The sequence below is a fragment of the Mytilus californianus genome, unplaced genomic scaffold (assembly GCF_021869535.1).
Source record: "Mytilus californianus isolate M0D057914Y unplaced genomic scaffold, xbMytCali1.0.p SCAF_1, whole genome shotgun sequence".
NCBI classification, from domain to species: Eukaryota; Metazoa; Mollusca; class Bivalvia; order Mytilida; family Mytilidae; genus Mytilus; species Mytilus californianus.
In genome coordinates this window covers 123,798,852-123,817,876 of record NW_026262581.1, presented here as the reverse complement: position 1 = coordinate 123,817,876, position 19,025 = coordinate 123,798,852, and the positions used below count along the sequence as shown (strand labels likewise).

The window sequence follows — 19,025 nt, the reverse complement described above, 5'->3', positions numbered from 1 at the left end:
TAACATTACAAATAGACATATTTACACTTGTATGCAAATTTGTCCGCCATTACGTAAAATCACACAGGTTCCCGTAAACTTTGACATCATAATTCAAAACATTTGACATCACAATTAAAAAGTGATTGTTGCCTGACGTCAAAAGGTGATTCGGAGTAGATCTAAGGTCATTCAGAGGCAAAATATCGCTAAATACCAAAACTGTTAATACGTTTATAATGGCCAGAATCAATTTTCGCTAATTACAGTTTTAAAAAAGGTATCATTTGCCCCAATCTCTTTTTTTCCGATGTGATGGTTTTTAATACACCTAATCCCTATTTATTCCATTCCGTATAGGTTCTGAAATTACACAACTTTTTCATCCAGTTGAAGCTATCTGGGGCCCTGTTTAAACAATGCACCATGCAGGATACTTTTTAGTGAGACCTGTAAAAAACATTGTAAATACATCAAACAAAATATTTTTTTGACTATAATTTGAGATTCGAAAAAGTGGATCATAATCTATCAAAGTTTCCTATTGATCGCTTTCTAAATTTTTACCTCCCTCAGCTCGTTACTGATGACCTTTGTTGATCGGACTGTTGACCCAAACAGGAGGTTGTCTAAATGACTGTTTTTGCCGGATTGGACTAAATAGCGATAAGGTGTATTGTGCAAATAAATGGAATCAAATTGCGCCACATTTACCTTTATATTATTTTTGTACACTAGTTTACGGGAAATATAATGGTATACTGTTGTCTGTCCGTCTGTTGTCATCATGACAGACAATAACTCAAAAACGCTTCAACTAGTTTCATACATGTGACAGAGTTGTCGAGTCACAACTGGAGATTTGAAAATTTTCAGCTGGAGTTTGGGCCTCATAACTGGAGATTTTTTATCGACGTTTTCGGTGTTAATTTTGATGATAAAGCTACATATTTCCCCTTTTTTAAGATGAAAATGTTATACTAGTTGTAAGTGATTTTTTTCCTTTAGTCATCTTTGTCATCTATTAAAATGTGTTTAAAGTGTCTTTCCATTTTCCTACCTAATGTTGACTTAGCAAGATCAGGAACATATATAAATATACTGTTCCTAGGCCAGATTTAGCCGAAATAACTTACTTATAGAGGTTTTTATCGACCTTGACTGGCTGTAAAGCCTTCCCATGGTTGGTAATTATCTAATAATAAATGTCAATACATTTCATATAAATTTCAATTTAAGCATTGAAAAGAAGTATAGATCTCGCAAATAATTTTGAAAATATTATTTTGTTGTTTGTCCTAAGACATTTAAAATCATTAAATTAACATCCTTATATCATTCTTTGTTCATTTTGTATTCCATTTATATTCTTATATCAATTTACATTATTTTTTTAAAATGAGGGTAACTTAAAACAGGATAAAAACAAGGGAAGTAACCCAAAAAGCTTTTTTTACATAACGGCAGTTAGCCTGAGTAAAAATCGTTAATTAATAGTATGTTTTACACCCAAGCTGTCAAGTGAAGCCATATGATTATACAAGTTCTTTAATTTACAGGTAAATATTACCTTCATCAGTGACACTAAAACCTAATTAATGTTGACATCGGGACATCCGGAGATTTTGACTCCCGCCGGAAGAATCACATGTCTGTAGTTTTCATGAAACTTTGGTGAATTGTTTACATCTGTTGACGTAAGTCCCCTTTTCATAAATTTTGGGATTTTATTAATAAAAAAAGTGGATTTTCCACTTTTCGGACAATAACTCAAAAATGCTTTGAGCAATTTTCATGAAACTTTGGTGACTGGTTTAGATCTATTGAGATAAGCTCCCTTTATTTTGTTTTATTAATTTCTGATATATATATGACTATGAGTTATGGAACTTTAGTCATTGAAAAAGTGACGAGCCTGTCATGCACTCATGGTGCAGCTCTTTATTACCTATATTATACATGTACTTATAAATATTGTCTAGAACATTTCAAACAACTCTATACTATACATGGCTTTAAGAAAGGACATTATAATCCATCAGTATTTTATCTGTTACTGTCAAAATCAGAGGCTTGTTACAAGAAAATGTTTTCCTTACTTGATGAAAGTTGCAAGAAGTTTAACCTGACCTTGAACATTAACACCGTTCATCTAGATTTTGAAGAACGAATGCATGAAACAGTAAGAGACATGTTTCCAAATGTTGTCATTAAGTCTTGTAGATTCCATCTTGGTCAGGCCTGGTGGAGGAAAATACAGAATTTGGGTCTTGCAAGAGAATGCAAGAAAAATGGAACTGACATTGATAAATGGTTAAATGTATAAAGGAGGAGGGAAGTCAATTATTTAGTAGATATATATAAGTAAAAATGAATAAATTGATAAATTTGACGTAATTGTATGATTGTTTTATTGGTGCAAATGAAACCTATAGTTTCCAAAATGAAGTGGCGCAGAAGCAGAATTGGCGCAAATAAGTTGTGCCGCAAATGATTTTCTCTTTTGGTGCAAATAGATATCGGCCTAAATTACTGCATGTCATGTATTTTAAAATGACAGAAAATCAATTATCAGCTATTTGTGTTATCAAAATTTTTTCAGCTACATGTACCAGCAATCAAATAATTAGGTGTTAATTATCTTTTTCCTGTAATGGGCTTGTTTGAATGGCTTCCCTCTATTACATGGAGAACGACATTGAATACTCAAATCTGTAATATGTTATTACTAAGCAGTTGTTATTTTCACACATGTTTTTTTACAATTATATGAAAATGGAAATTTTGACTATCAAACTTATGTACAAATTACAGCAAGTTTTGTATATAAATTCATACTGTATTTAAAGCAGTGATAATTTCTCAAAACTTTAATTTTGGATAAACCTGTAAACCTTGTACAGAACAGTACAATTTGGAGGTGATAGTGTCAAAGAAAGCTTGAAATTGTCTTATTTCTTAGTCTTTCTATCTGATTATAGAAGAGTAACATTCAAATAGAAAAATTAATATTTAGTTCCAAAGCAAGCGTTTAACAAGTGAGATATTGGTAAAATGTGAAAACGAACAGGAAACTCATATTTTGAAAGATGGTAAGATCCAGACACTTCCCACATCAATAAAATTCAGTTAAAGTAAGTTTCTGATATTGTTTCCATCATATATGGTAAAAAGAAAATCATTTTCTTGAATGAGGTGACAAAAAATATCATTTTGGGGAAATTTTATTTATCAGGCCGCAACCCCTCAAATTATAAATTGTGAAATATATTGAAAACAGTTCCCCATCAACATACCATATATATGTAAGACTCGCCTCCATAGCAGGTTCCAGATCTATGGCAGATTCAAAATCTATGGTAAATATGACTTCATGCCATCCCAAATCTATGGCAGAATTTTTAGAATCCTAAATCTATGGCAAATTTTCTAGTTTCCTAATCTATGGTGAATTTTTCTAGTTTCCAAATCTATGGCAGAGTTTTGTCGAGCCTGCAACATTTATGTCGCGAAAGCGAGACATAGCCATCCTAGATTCCGTCTGCAGCTTCAACATTTAGGTTCAGTCTGTGGTTCAAGTTTTTTTAGGCATCAATAATTTTGTCAAACCTTCATGGAATTTTATGAAATTTTGACAGAGGCTTGTTTATAATCAAAATACAGTATCCAGAGCAGTTAGAAAATATTAATTTCATTTTCCGTATTTTATTGATAAATGGACTTAGTTTTTTATACGACCGCAAAAATTGAAAATTTTTTGGTCGTATATTGGTATGACGTTGGCGTCGTCGTCGTCGTCGTCGTCGTCGTTGTCGTCGTCGTCGTCGTCGTCGTCGTCGTCCGGCGTCGTCCGGCGTCGTCCGAAGACACATTGGTTTTCGCACTCTAACTTTAGTTTAAGTAAATGGATCTCCATGAAATTTTACCATAAGGTTCAATACCACGAAAGGAAGGTGGGGATTGATTTTGGGGGTTATGGTACCAACAGTTAAGGAATTAGGGGCCAAAAAGGGGCCAAAAATAAGCATTTTTGTAACTTCCAGACAATAACTTGTGTGTAAGTGTATGGATCTCTCTGACATTGTACCACAAGGTTCCATATCACAAAGGGAAGGCTGTAATTGATTTTGGGGGTAATTGCCTCAAAATTTTAGGAATTAGGGGCCAAAAAAGGGGCAAAAAACAAGCATTTTTCTAGTTTCATGACAATAACTTGTGTGTAAGTGTTTGGATATTTCTGAAATTGTACTACAAGGTTCCATATCACAAAGGGAAAGCTGGAATTGAGTTTGAGGGTAATTGCCCGAAACGTTTAGGAATTGGGGGCCAAAAAGGGGCCAAAAATAAGCATTTTTCTAGTTTCCAGACAATAACTTGTGTTCAAGTGTATGGATCTCTCTGAAATTGTACTGCAAGGTACCATACCACAAAGGGAAGGCTGGGATTGAGTTTGGGGGTGATGAATCATAAGGGGGTTCAAAAAATTTGGGGGGGGGGGATTTTTTTTTTTCTTTTTTTTTCTTTTTTTCCTTTTTTTTTTCTTTTAAAATTTTCCATTTTAAGTTGGTTATTTCTGATTAATATTTAAAAGCAAATAATAATGATATGGTAGGAGATACACACCAAACAGGATGTGTAAATTATTATATAATAAGTATTGTGCAATAGCAAGAAATTTTCAATTGCACAGTATTGCACAATTGCAAGAAATCTTCAATTGCACAGTATTGCGCAATAGCAAGAAATCTTCAATTGCACAGTATTGCGCAATAGCAAGAAATATCCAATAGCACAATATTGCGCAATAGCAAGAAATTGTCAATTGTACAGTATTGCACAATAGCAAGAAATATTCAATTGCACAGTATTGTGCAAAAGAAGATACTTCGTATAAATTGCTTATTTCTTGATCAATTTCAATGGGGTTTTATTCTTGAATTCTTGGGGTTCTTTAATATGCTGAATCTAACCGTGTATTAAGTTTTTGGATTTTGGGCCCCGTTTTTAAATTGGTCCACATTGAGGTCCAAAGGGTCCAAAATTTAACTTTGTTTGATTTCATCAAAAATTGAATTATTGGGGTTCTTTGATATGCCGAATCTAACCGTGTATTTAGATTCTCAATTTTTGGTTCCGTTTTCAAATTGGTCTACATTAAGGTCCAAAGGGTCCAAAATTAAACTTAGTTTGATTTTAACAAAAATTGAATTTTTAGGGTACTTTGATATGCTGAATCTAAACATGTATTTAGATTTTTGATTATGGGCCCAGTTTTCAAGTTGGTCCAAATCGGGGTCCAAAATTAAACTTTGTTTGATTTCAACAAAAATTGAATATATGGGGTTCTTTGATATGCTGAATCTAACCATGTATTTTGATTTTGGACATTGGACCATAATAGGTAAATTAAAAAAATTGAAGTTCTTAGACCACATTCTTTCTGTGTCAGAAACCTATGCTGTGTCAAATATTTAATCACAATCCAAATTCAGAGCTGTATCAAGCTTGAATGTTGTGTCCATACTTGCCCCAACTGTTCAGGGTTCGACCTCTGCGGTCGTATCAAGCTGCGCCCAGCGAAGCATTTTATTTTTTACTGTTAACATTCAGATTCAGTCTGAAGTTAAGGTTTTTCGGTCATCAATAAATTGTCAAACCTTCATGGAATTTTATGAAATTTGGACAGAAGTTTGTTTATGACCAAAATACAATATCCAGAGCAAAATTTTGAAAATATTTGTTTTTATTTTTCCCTATTTTACTGATGAATGGACATAAAATAAAATTGAGAATGGAAATGGGGAATGTGTCAAAGAGACAACAACCCGACCAAAGAGCAGAAAACAGCCGAAGGCAACCAATGGGTCGAGAAAATCCCACACCAGGAGGCGGGCTTCAGCTGGCCCCTAAACAAAAATGTGTACTAGTTCAATGACAATGGATTTATAGTTTATTTTACAGTTAACAAGTGGATACAGTCTGGGGTTAAAGTTTGTTACACATCAAATGCTTTGTGAAACCTTCATAGAATTTTATGAAACATTGGCAGAAAATTTTTTGTGATTAAGAGATAATGTCAAAAGCAAACTTTTGAAAATACATTTTTATTTTCTGTATTTTTCTGATAGATGGACTTAGTTTTTTACGGTTAACATTTATATACAGTCTAGGATCCATTATTTTGACATAAGTTTGTAAACCTTCATGGATTGTTATGAAACATGGACAGAAGCTTCAAGACCAAGAAAAAGCATCTAAAGATAAAGTTTAAATTTTTTTTTTAATCCTGTATTTTACTGATAAATGGACTCACTTTTTTTTTGTTTTCGTTCTCTAACTTTAGTTTGCATCAACCAAATGTTATAAAACTTATACACAATGCTTATTACCACAAAACACAGATCAACTTGGAAATTGGGTGGCGTCACTTTTACTGTTCATGAAAATTGCTGAATTTTTCGTTTCCGCTTTCTAACTTTAGCTTGCCTCAACCAAATGTTATGAAACTATGTCAATAAGAAGTACATTGACTCATGCATATTTACAAGTGGGGGCATCTGTGGCCCATAGACACATTCTCCATTTATTTTTGGTTCTAAATCTTAAGAAAGATTATTTACTATAATAGAAGAGGTAGTTGCTGTAATATAGCTGATAAATGCTGTAGATTATGTAAAAATAATTTAAAGAGTACCATAGGGACAAAAAAAGAATAACAAGAAAACAGCATAGCATAACAAAAAATTATGAAAGAAAAGCAAAAAGCATACCAAAGCCACAGTAAAAACTTGTACAATCAAAAGGACAAGGTAATACCATAAACACAGACGACTACAAGAAATCAAAGAGCGAAAACCCAAAATATCAAAATCCAAAGCATGAACAATGCTAATTATTATAAAAACCGTGAGTGAATCCTTGGAAACTGGACTTTTCTTTTCCTTTGATGTAACGAAACAGTCATCTAAAATGGTATTCGAATCTATGTGTTCTGCCATGGTAAGCTGCGAAGACTTCATAATATGCCATAGATTTGGAAAAAAACAAAAAACTGCCATAAATTTATGATTTGTATGGTGTTTGTGACGTCATATTTGCCATAGATTTGAAATCTGCCATAGATCTGGAACCCACCATAGATTTGAGTCCTACATATATATTTTTATTTCCCATGACAATACCTTTCCAACTCTAGAATATGTTTGTTATGCTTTTCCTTTACTGGAGTGACTTCTATGCATTTGAATTACTGGCAGACATATGTTTTTGTCCACAAAAACACATAAACCTAGTTTCATAATGTAAACATAGAATTTTTTTTAAATATTTCAACAGCTTGTGTGATTTATAGCTCCAAGCTTAGACACCAACAATCCAGAGAAATCTGCATAGACTGGAGGTGCGAAGTACATTATAGGCTTTTCAATATCAATTTTAAAATCAGATTTCTTGAAAGAGAACCCTTAAAGTTGCCAAGGAAACTGAAATATTTTTTTTTGTCTTAAAGGATGCCATTATACTTTTCTGCACATAGATATTGTGTAATCAGATACAAGTTTTTTGGAAATTGTAATGTATATAAAAAATAAGGAGATATGGTATGATTGCCAAAGAGACAACTGTCCACTAAATCCCAGAGGCAAGTAACAACTTAAGGTCACAGTACAGCTTTTTACAATGAGCAAAACCCATAAGTATAGTATGCTCCTTCATAAAAATAAAAAAAAAAACCAGAAAGGATTAGTGCAAAAAGAAAGTAAACTTTAATATAAAGATTTTAAATTCACTTTTGAAAATAATGAGACATGGTATGATTTCCATTGAAACAAATATCAACCAGAGTCCTAAGGATGTAAGTAACTATAGGTCACTTTATAGCTTTCCAAAATAAGCAGAACCCAATACTATAGTAAGCTATAAACAGCCTCTGCATGACCAAATATGAAACAATATAAATGAGAAAACCAACAGCCTTATTTAGACAGAAGCAATACACAAAATACATATATGGCAAACAGCAACGAACAATAACCATTGAACTACAGGACCTGGGATTACCCTACTGGTAGTATATATTGATTTTCTACTATGATATAATGCAGACTTCATCCTCTTAATAAACTCAAAAATGAAATCAACTAGGATAACTAAAGTTCAAATTGATCAGGCCAATTTGTATATCTTATGTAGGTCCTTGTTTTGTTTTCAAGTGTTGTCTCACAAGGAACTGAAAGGCACCTTGTCAATCCAACTCTCATAACAGTAGTTCTATCCCTAAACACATCCAACCCAACCATTATATTAAGCCAATGATTGATATACATGAACTTCACTTACATGATAAATCGCAAAATTGGAATAATTTTCAGGAGTTTGTACAACACATCTAATACTTAGTTTACTATTCATTTTTATTTTGGTTGCAAATATTAATGTACTGTTTTTCACCATTTGGAATTTGGTGTAAATGTCATATTTTTCGTATTCAAGTCACTGTCTGGAGGAGCTCTGTTAATTTATTCACAACTTTAATTAGACTTGGGATGATTTAGAGTTAGACATATTGTATAGACACTTGCCTTTAGATTTGGTTTTTGTCATTGGGTTGCTGTCTTATTGATGCATACTCCTCATCTTTTATATCCCTTATGTATATATCTTACAGACATAATTCCATGATATGGCAGCTTATTCTGCAAGTCGGAACTCAGTTGATCTAGCTATAGATCCTTTGATTACATGTCGTCTTTGTCTCTTAGAATGTAGTCTGCAAGACATGTATGAACTCAGAGATTGTAAATGTCTATACTGTGAAAAGGTAAGTCTATTGTATATACATCAGAGTTATAATATACATCCTTTCTAAGATTCTAGCATAACTGAAATTTCAAGAAACATTATTAGGTTAGGGAGCTACCATTTGATTTTTATTGGGGGGGGGGGGGGGGGGGGAGCTAGGATGAAAAATTTTGTCCTGCATTCTTTTTTAGTTGTAATCTGTCCTGCCTTTTTATTTTTCACTCTATTCGGTCCTGCCTTTTTTTTTTTAATAGTTTATCCTGACTTTTTTTACATAAATTGTCATCCTGTCTTTTTTTTTGCCAAGTTGCTCATCCTGCCTTTTTTTTTAACTCAAAACTCCTGTCCTGTCTTTTTTTAAATTTCATCCTAGCCCCCCATAAAAATCAAATGGTAGCTCCCTTATTTGAAACTGTAATATTTCTAGTTCATAATTCAAATATTTTTCACTCTGTTTTGTTTCAAACCAGCAACTGAGAAAAATAGTTGTTCCTTGTTTAAACAGGGTTCTCACTAAGGAATTTTGAAGGCGAGTCCACGATTTGGTTTTGGTAAGTCCAACATTGAGAAGATGAAATTTTATTGCTATATTATTTCTTATTTAAGGTTTATGACCCCTTCTGTATGCCGGTGTTCTACGAAATTTTCAAAGAGCTACAATATCAAAACAGCAAGTAAACAGAAAAAAAATGACGTGCAATTTTGTACATATACCAAAGGGAAACGTCGTTCAAAGCAATATTTCATTACAGAGATTTTCGTTATAAAATTTTAAACATAGATTACTTACTTGTTTGTCCATGATGCGCTAGTGTTTATTGTTAACAAAAAGCCCTAAACAACCTTTACAATCCAAAAAACCACCTGCTGAGTGACTAAAGTCGAGCGCACCCTAGAAGGTGTACTTGAATAAGTCCATATAAATACTTATTTTAACCAATATATTTATATACTTGTTTTAGGGAAATCATTGCTAGCACTGCATGCAGTAATACCGTATCTATTGAGTATCCAATAGTCAAATATTAAAATACAAGGGACAAAGGCTGTGGAGTTTTTATAAAATTACCATTTTTAGCATTGAAACGACAAAAGGGTACAACATTATCCTTAAGTCGCCATGACAAAATAGATACAGGAAATGACATGAAGTTTTGATTATTTGAAACTTTTGTCATAAAATGGTCATATTTGTGCTCAGTTGATACTATATTTTACAATCTTGATGCATCTCCGGACTCAATTTTAAAAATGATAAGTCCAGAAATTTTCATGAGTGCAGACTCATACAATCGCCTTAGTAAGAACACTGAGTTTATATTGTTTCATTTTGATTTACATCTGTTCTGTCAAATTTTGACCCATGCAATCAGAATTCATTGAAAGATGTCATGATAAGAATAACTGGTTATAACATGATTTAACTAGGAGGGGGAGCTTTATTGCAATTACCTTGTCTGTCAGTCCATTCATCAGTCCATCCATCCGTTTGTCCTTCTGTCCTTTCGTCCAACAAATATTTTCATCACAGTTTTCTTAGAAACAACTGAACACAATGTCTTCATGTTTGGTCAGCAGCTTGACAGTAATTAGTTGTAATGTTTAGGCACTTTTTCGGACATTTCAGATACCTACACTCTGTTAAACAATACTTTGAATTTTCCAATATTTTGAATGAGCTAAAAAAAATTTCATCACACATTTTTTCGATATACCTAATTTATTTAAAAATGTGTTAAAATATGTATTCTAATTTTTCAGTGTGTGAGGATGTATCTTAGTGTTTTAATAACAGATGGAAATGTCTTATATATAACATGTCCAGATGCTATGTGTAAGAAGTCGGGACAAATTCAGCCATTAGAGGTAAACATGCTGGAAAATCCAACATAGTTAGGGATTTCAAAATTAATTATGCTTAATTATACTTACATACTTTTGAAACAATTGCAGCCCTTTGAATTACACCATTTTAAAAAAAATGCACTGTCAACATTTTTTTATATTCACTCCCTGCAGATATACAGCTGATTATATGTTTTGATGTAAAGGAATACAATAAATTAAAATATAGTTCTTTGGATTCATTTATAGTAATCTTATTGGCAAATAAAACTTTTTGATAGCAAATATTAATTTAACTTAATGTTTTCAAAGACTAGAATATCAATCAGTGCAAATAAAAACAGAATTAGTGTACAGATGTCATACACAGTCTGAGAAAAGCGTGACCTTAAATGTTCATAACAATTATACAAATACAAAATAAGGAGATGTGGTATGATTGGCAATGAGACAAGTATCCAATAGAGTCCAAATAAAATGTTGATTTAAGCAATTATAGGTCACCGTCTTCAACAATGTGCAAAACCCATACATCTAGTCAGCAATAACAGGCTCTGACATGACCTTTTTATGGTAATTTGTTAGTATTCCATTAAACTGATTGTATCAACCTCTAAAAAAAAAGAACTGTTCAGAGAAAAAAATATTGCAATTTTGAAAATGTGGGCTCTAGAATAAACTGTTGTCTTTTATGACCCAACTTCCATTTTATTTAAAACATCCATATTATTCATTGTGAACTCTTTCAAATTCATTGCATGAGCATCTGTAAAAGTTTTGGCCTTATGTGCATCAAGCCCTTAATAGAAGTAAGTCTGTAAGTATCTATAAAAGTAATTTTATCACATTTCATGCATTATCATCGTAATCGAAGTTTAAAATGTCTCAAATCCAGATGACTCTCTTTCATCCTCAGAATTTCTCTCGTTTTAGCTCACCGTTCCTTCGGAACGGTGAGCTTTTGCCATCACTTGGCGTCCGTCGTCGTCCGTCCGGTGTAAACAATTTCAAACATCTCCTCTGAAACTACTGAATCAATTCCAACCAAACTTAAGCTGAATGATCCTTAGGGTATCTAAAATAAAGTTTGTGTTTTATTTTCTGTTTTGTCAAAAAACATGGCCACCATGGCTAAAAATAGAACATAGGGGTAAAATGCAGTTTTTGGCTTATATCTCAAAAACTAAAGCATTTAGAGCAAATCTGACGGGGTTAGTTCTATTAGCCCTGAAATTTTCAGATGAATCTAACAACCCATTGTTGGGTGGCTGCCACTAAATTGGTAATTTTAAGGAAATTTTGCAGTTTTCGGTTATTATCTTGAATATTATTATAGATAATGTTCAGCAAAGTAAGATCTAAAAATAATTTTATATGACCAAAATTGTCAATTGACCCCTTAAGGAGTTATTGTCCTTTAAAGACAATTTTTCACAATTTGTTCATCTAATCTAGTTTGCTTACTTTAAAAAATCTTCTCCTTTGAAACTGCTGAATCAATTTCAACCAAACTTGGGCTGAATGAGTTTCAGAGTATCTTGTATAAATTTTGTATTTTATTTCCATGTACGTCAAGAAACATAGCCACTATGGCTAAAATGGAACATAGGGGTAAAATGCATTTTTTTGCTTTTGAAGAAAATATGACAGATACAAAGAACATTTAAATGGCATTTGTAAGCCACTCATTAATATATATTGAAAAGCAAAAATAATCATTGATGAAAGATTTAAGCAAAAAATTACAGGTGAGCGATTCAGGCTCTTGAGAGCCTCTTGTATCTAAATCACATAAAAACGAATAAATAACAGGAAACATCTATATTGATAAATTTATATCTATTTCAGATTGAAAGTTTAGTTGAACCAAAAATGTTTGAAAGATATAAAAGATTAAAATACCAAAAAGGTAAGATGATCTATAGGTTTCAATGTTATGCAAAAAAGACACAGTTTCAAATTAACTCTATGAAATTCACATTGTAGAGAAGTCTAGATTCATCATTTTATAAATTAAATCTCAGTTACTGAAGGTAGATCTATACTGTTAAACTGAGCATATACAGGTCAGCCATCTTACATATTTTTCTTGTTTTATTAGTTTCAGATTCACCCTTAGTTTATTATTATTTACCAGAAAATACAGTGGCATAAAACATAATCATATTTTTAATGATATATTTTACAAATAAACCAGAATTGTATACTTATTCACGAATCAAAGAATATGTGATTTGTCCATGGGAGATAACTTTTGCTCAGTTTTATTATACTGTATATTACCAGAAGTCCATTACTAGACGAAGTGTGCAACCTGTGCTATATAGTAAGGCGATCACGATGTCCCCTTTATCATTGGAAAGCGCCATTGGTGGTCCCCTCAAATCTCGTTTTATAACTATGGAATCACGGGTTAAAATATTATCATCGAACAGATAGCTGTTAATTAGTCTCCTTGAGCGTTAGATTAATTATCAGTATGTTGTAAATAAAGTGAGCCGACTTAGTGCGGTTGTTTCAAATTGCCAGTTAGTAAACTTCTTCATTTTAACGAAATTGAACATGAACTTCTTATGTTTAGTTCAGATCACAGTTATGTATGCCTTCTTGGCGATTTTAATGCCAGAACAGGCGAAGATCTAGATTTCACAAATTGTTAGACAGGAAAGGTACTGTGTACTTTGTAATTCTCGAGAGATAGGTGATGAATTTCACTATATTCTAAACTGTACAGCTCTAACAGAAAGTAGAAGAGCTTCTCTTAAACCTTACTATGTAAGCCTAGTAAATGTTTTGAAATTCGGCAGTTTATTTGTTTCAAAAAATATTTGGGTATTGAAAAATTTGTGTAAATTAATCAGAATAATACAGAAGTATGTTCTCCAGGTTGATCATCGATCTCTTTTCTTTTTATGCTCGTTTTGTACAAACTTGTCATGCGCAGAATCTGTATGTAATTATATGTAAAAATGTCTTTCTTTGTACCATTAACTTGGTTTTATAAGAAATAAAGAATCTGAATCTTCATTTTAATTCAACATTTACAAAATTATATAAAATTTTATAAATGAATTCATTGGTACCATTTTTCATCGCTCAAAGCAAAATGAGAATTTTAAAATCTGCCATGTCGGATTAAAAATGTATCGTTTATTTAAAAGATATAGTTGTTTTTGCCAAAATATATTCATAATTGACTCTTTTTTAAATGGAATGTTGTGTTAACGAATTATGTCTCGGTTATTTTCGGCATCAAGGAAGCTATATGCGATGATGTATAAGCTTCTACATTTATACATTTAGAAAATCCATTTTTTTTAGCTTGCCGAGAATGAAAGAAGAATGTAATTAATGCTAAAAAAAAAAGTGGATTATCTGGACTGAGAAAGGTCGTTGATCATTGTAAGGCACATGAAAATATAGAAAAACCATAATGCATTTATCTGTTAGTGTATATGTTAGGTACAGATGGCTGAAAAATGTATAAAATCAGCGAAAATCGAGCGCAAACAAATTGTATGCGTATCTCCTGTTTTGAATGGACACTGCTTTCTGTCTCTATATTGCAAAAAAAAAAAAAAAAAAATAGTAAATACCAAAATCAACAAAAACCAAATGGAAATTAAGAAATATGCATTAAAGGGACAGAAGAATTCGGTCTACTAATACTCCAGTGTTACTTGTACTGAATATGGATACACAATTTTCCTACCTCATTTTTCCTTGCCAACTTTTTAATGGCAATTTTTTAACTATAAAACTAAACGTTTATTGTACTAATAAGTGAACTTATTTTTTTATTTCGTTTGACAATTTTTCTACGGTTATACTGGAACTTTTATAATAGTCCCAGGGTTATAATTGTACTTTTTAAATTGATAAATTATACAAACATTTTTATCTTTTAATATTGAAACCATCATAATGACTCATGACACTGATATATTATGGCATCTATAGGATCTGTTATTCATTAACATGTCGATGGTCAAACATTATTTTCAACTGTGTGCTAATTAAGTTATAGGGTGGTTTGCATAAATTATCTCTACCCAGAATGCACACAAAAAATTTGGCCATTGATTTTTGTTACTATTAATAGCAATCTCGCTCAAATCCCGTTTCAATCACAGTTGGAAGTACGGGGACAACGTGATCGCCTTACTATATAGCGGGTTGCACACTTCGTCTAGTAATGGACTTCTGATATTACTAAATATCTTCCAGTTTACATAATTTTGTCAAATATCATGGAAAAGGATACTGCCCATTGTCTATTTATTTCCTGAATGTGAATAATTTTAACAATTTGTTTTGACACTCTCAAGATTTTTTTGCTGTTTAGCAAATAACTTAATTTACAGCATTCCTACAAGTGTCCCTGTTATGTTTAAAGAAAAGAAAATGCTAATCTGCTCATTCATTATTTATATGTTTAAAAATTTAAATCAGTTATCATGGTCAAGTCACCTATCTTTTGAGCGGACCTCTGTCACTATCATAATTCATTAACAAACATAATAATTATATGATTTGTAATTGTTTACCATAGTTCAGGACTATGCGGCAAAACTGAACAAAAGTTATTTATGCAAAAAAAAAAGGTCTATGTTACCATCTTTTTAGTGTTGACTTTCATAACTTAACATGATGCATTACATGGTAGAAGATCATTTCTCGGGGATTTTTAGTGGCTTTGAAATGATCCTTAAAACTTAACCCAAGCCATTTATGTTTAATATAAAGGTTAATGTCACCTAATTTAGTTTGGACTTTTGCCACTGGATTCAATAAAAAATGTACTATTACATATAAGTTAGAGTAAAAATTCAAATGTTTGGTCTTATATCTCATAAACTTCAGTGACATGATGGAAACTTGCTTACAATTTAATAAGGCATTAAAAAAGACACATGTATCTGTATGTTCAGCTGAAATTTGCTCGTTCACTAGAGAACTTTTTTCAGAGATAGATTTAGATCCAAACAGAACATTCTGTCCAGAAAATGGTTGTGAGACAATTTGTCATGTGTGCAGTACTTCAACAGGAGAAACTAGTAGTAGACCTACTCCAGTGGAATGTCCTTCTGTAAGTAATATAGAATAAATATAATAATGTTAGATATAAGTGTGTCTATATATTGGAATAGAGGAGAAAATTTGTATTCTTTATACATAGATGTTTATTATTTTTATTGGAACAGTACATGGTGTACATTTCAGAATAAACTTGTCTATAGCATTAGAAGAAATTTTGTGGATTTGAATTTGAGATGTCATCGTACTTGTTATGCACTTTATTTAATCTGATAGAATATATTGAAAATCTGGTTATGACACATAATGTTGCTGATATTGTTTTCAGAAATATTTACTAGTAATATTGTATCTTAAAAAAATTGCATCTGTAAATAATTATTCAAATTTATTGAATATTTTTCAGTGTGGTTTACAATTTTGTTCTATATGTAAATCGAAGTGGCATGGAGCACAAACTTGTGATGAAGTTATGTTACATGGGAAACATGAAGACTTCGGGTAATTGTATTAACCTGTCTGACATTACACCTTTATACACAGTCTCTTAATGTGTTTATAGTTCATGAAACAATAGCTCAAACTCATAAGCAACAGCTTTCTAGCTCATCTAACCCATGGAGCCATGTGAGCCATTGTCTACACTTTGCAGTCATTATCTGTCTGTCATTAGACAATTTACATTTTCATAATCTCCTCCGAAATCAGCAGGCCAAACTTGGCAGGATTAATATAAGTTATCTATGTTCATATCGGTAGATATGGGTATTTTAACACCCATATCTATGGATGTGAACGTAGATAAGGATTTTATCCCTGGTCTTAGTCCGAATCGGTCTATTTTTAGCGGATTTCGGGCACAAAGTGTAATGTGAAAGCAATGTTTTATTATTGGAAAAAGTTTTATTGAAATTTGGAAATTTTACATATTTTTTACGGGGTGTGTGTAGAACCCTACAAGTAGTCAAGTAGTCAAATATAATATGTTTTTAATCCAGGGACAGAAAAACTATTGTAAGTCAAATTTGGTGCTCAATGGTGTGAGTGTTACGTCATAGATGGTGTGACGTAAACATGGGTCATTTGCATATCCCATTCATTCAGGAGTTGATAGCCAAGTAATGCATTTACTAAACTGAATGCCAGTGATCGGCATAATAGGATAAAATTGTTAGTGGATTACATATTTAATTGCAGATATCATGGATAATCTACAGAATTCAATTTTCTCAATGGAAACAACCACAGAACTAAGGAAAAATAGCGTAGAAATGCATGTGAAGTTCCCGGGATAATGGGTGGCACAGCCAGTGTGTATGGGTTAGCAACACCTGGGGCTTTAGGTTTTCTAAGCCGGGGATAATATGCTGTTAATATTTTGAACAATCCAAAGGAAAATTCCTCATTTTGTTCCAACTAGCTTAAAAAATGACTGCCAAAATCAATCTTTGATTCTTATTGGATCATTTTCAAAAATCTTTTCCTGAAACAACAAGCTTAATGTTTTGAAACAAGCAGATTTATGATTTACCATCTGCAAACAATCTTATTTTATGTCAATTAAATGTAAATATGCCTGCATTAGTCAAAATTGTAAAACTATTTTTATATTTGAATAACTACGTTTAATATGATATGGTACAATTTTAGACAATCAATCTCAAACAATCATTAAATTAACAACAAAAGCACTCTTCACAACATTATCTCTTAGGAAAGTAAATCTAAAAATTTAAACATAAAAGAATTACATGATGTAATTATGCTTTATTATACTTGCAAAATGCTGACTTAAAATTGTCAGTGAGGAGATTTCTGCCATTTAACATGAAAGAAGAAACTATTAACAAGATTCATGACATGAAATCATGCTAGAACTCTCATCACACAACATTTTTCCCTACAGTGTATGCAAGCAAACAAAAAGTTACTGAGTTTCCAAGTTAAAAATATTTTTATTTGAGAAGTATATTGTTACAATATTACAAGACAATGTAGAATGAAAATTTCTTAATATTTGGTGGAACTTATTGCCTATTTTAAATAGCAAGCTGAAGGGTTTGCATTCTAACCAGCCGTATGTTGTATTCATATTTTACATTGTAAAACTATCATTTCACTTATTATTTAAACCTGATATTATATTTTTTTCTATAATAGTATTCCATACACCAACACAGAAGATGCTAGCATTAAAAGATGTCCTGTGTGTCATGTGCCAATTGAAAGAAATGATGGCTGTGCACAGATGATGTGTAAACGATGTAAACATGTATTTTGTTGGTATTGTCTGACATCTTTAGACGTAAGTTATACTTAAAAAGTTAATCTGTACATCAGATAGTTTACCCATAGACAATCAATTCATGTCTTAGACATATCATATCTTCAAGAATAAGATTTGTAGTTTACCCATAGGCAGTCAATTGCTACAGACAAAACTTTGACAGATCATATATGGACCTTATCCATTCCATGGTGTAAATACAAAAAAATTGAGATGAAAAGGAGATTTTGGGGTTACTTGGAACTACAGTACTTACAAAATAAGTTTTTTTCTTTCCTTTTCTGAGATATTATTCAGTCACTTACATTGTACATTCACTTACTATACAGTCTGTCCTAAATTATTTTTTGTGGAGCTTAAATGGTGTTCCAATATTTCAGGGGTTAGGTGGTTACGGTAATTGTAATTTTAAAATTTAGGCATGCTCTACCAACTGAAGACAAATTTTTATACGACAGCAAGAAATTTTTTGCGTCGTCTAATGCTATGATGTCTGCGTCGTCCGAAGACATATTTGGTTTCCGGACAATAACTTTAGTTTCGGTGAATGGATCTCTATGAATTTTTACCAGAAGGTTCAATACTACAAAAGGAAGGTTGGGATTGATTTTGGGGGTGATGGTACCAACAGTTTAGGAATTAGGGGCCAAAAACAAGCATTTTTGTAGTTTCCGGACAATTATTTGTGCTTAAGTGTATGGATCTCTCTGAAATTGTATTAAAAGGTTCCATATCACAAAGGGAAGGCTGGGATTGAGTTGGGGTAATTACTCCAAAAGGGGGGTGGAGGTTCAAAAAGTTGGGATTTTTTTTTCCAATTTTTTAGGGGGGGTTCATTTTTTTTCTTCAAAATTTTTGAAATCTTCAATTGCACAGTATTGCGCAATAGCAAGAAATATTCAATTGCACAGTATTGCGCAATAGCACAGTATTGCACAATAGCACAGTATTGCGCAATAGCAAGAAATCTTCAGTTGCACAGTATTGCGCAATAGCACAGTATTGTGCAATATCACAGTATTGCGCAATAGCAAGAAATCTTCAATTGCACAGTATTGCACAATAGCACAGTATTGCA

General features: G+C 32.1%; 1 protein-coding gene across 2 annotated transcripts in view; it reads left to right on the top strand.

Annotated features, from left to right (window-relative positions):
• The window catches only part of LOC127712609 (probable E3 ubiquitin-protein ligase RNF144A), a 29,401-nt gene that overhangs the window by 444 nt on the left and 9,932 nt on the right, over nucleotides 1–19,025 (top strand). The window contains exons 1-7 of one of the 2 annotated variants that reach the window (XM_052219161.1): nucleotides 1,408–1,676; nucleotides 8,645–8,797; nucleotides 10,540–10,644; nucleotides 12,472–12,532; nucleotides 15,591–15,712; nucleotides 16,067–16,161; nucleotides 17,821–17,965. In XM_052219161.1, the coding sequence (XP_052075121.1) occupies nucleotides 8,660–8,797; nucleotides 10,540–10,644; nucleotides 12,472–12,532; nucleotides 15,591–15,712; nucleotides 16,067–16,161; nucleotides 17,821–17,965 (666 nt within the window). In that variant the 5' untranslated portion in view covers nucleotides 1,408–1,676; nucleotides 8,645–8,659. Of the gene's footprint in view, nucleotides 1–1,407; nucleotides 1,677–8,644; nucleotides 8,798–10,539; nucleotides 10,645–12,471; nucleotides 12,533–15,590; nucleotides 15,713–16,066; nucleotides 16,162–17,820; nucleotides 17,966–19,025 lie in introns of those variants that run through there. The other variant, XM_052219155.1, reaches the window with a different exon arrangement.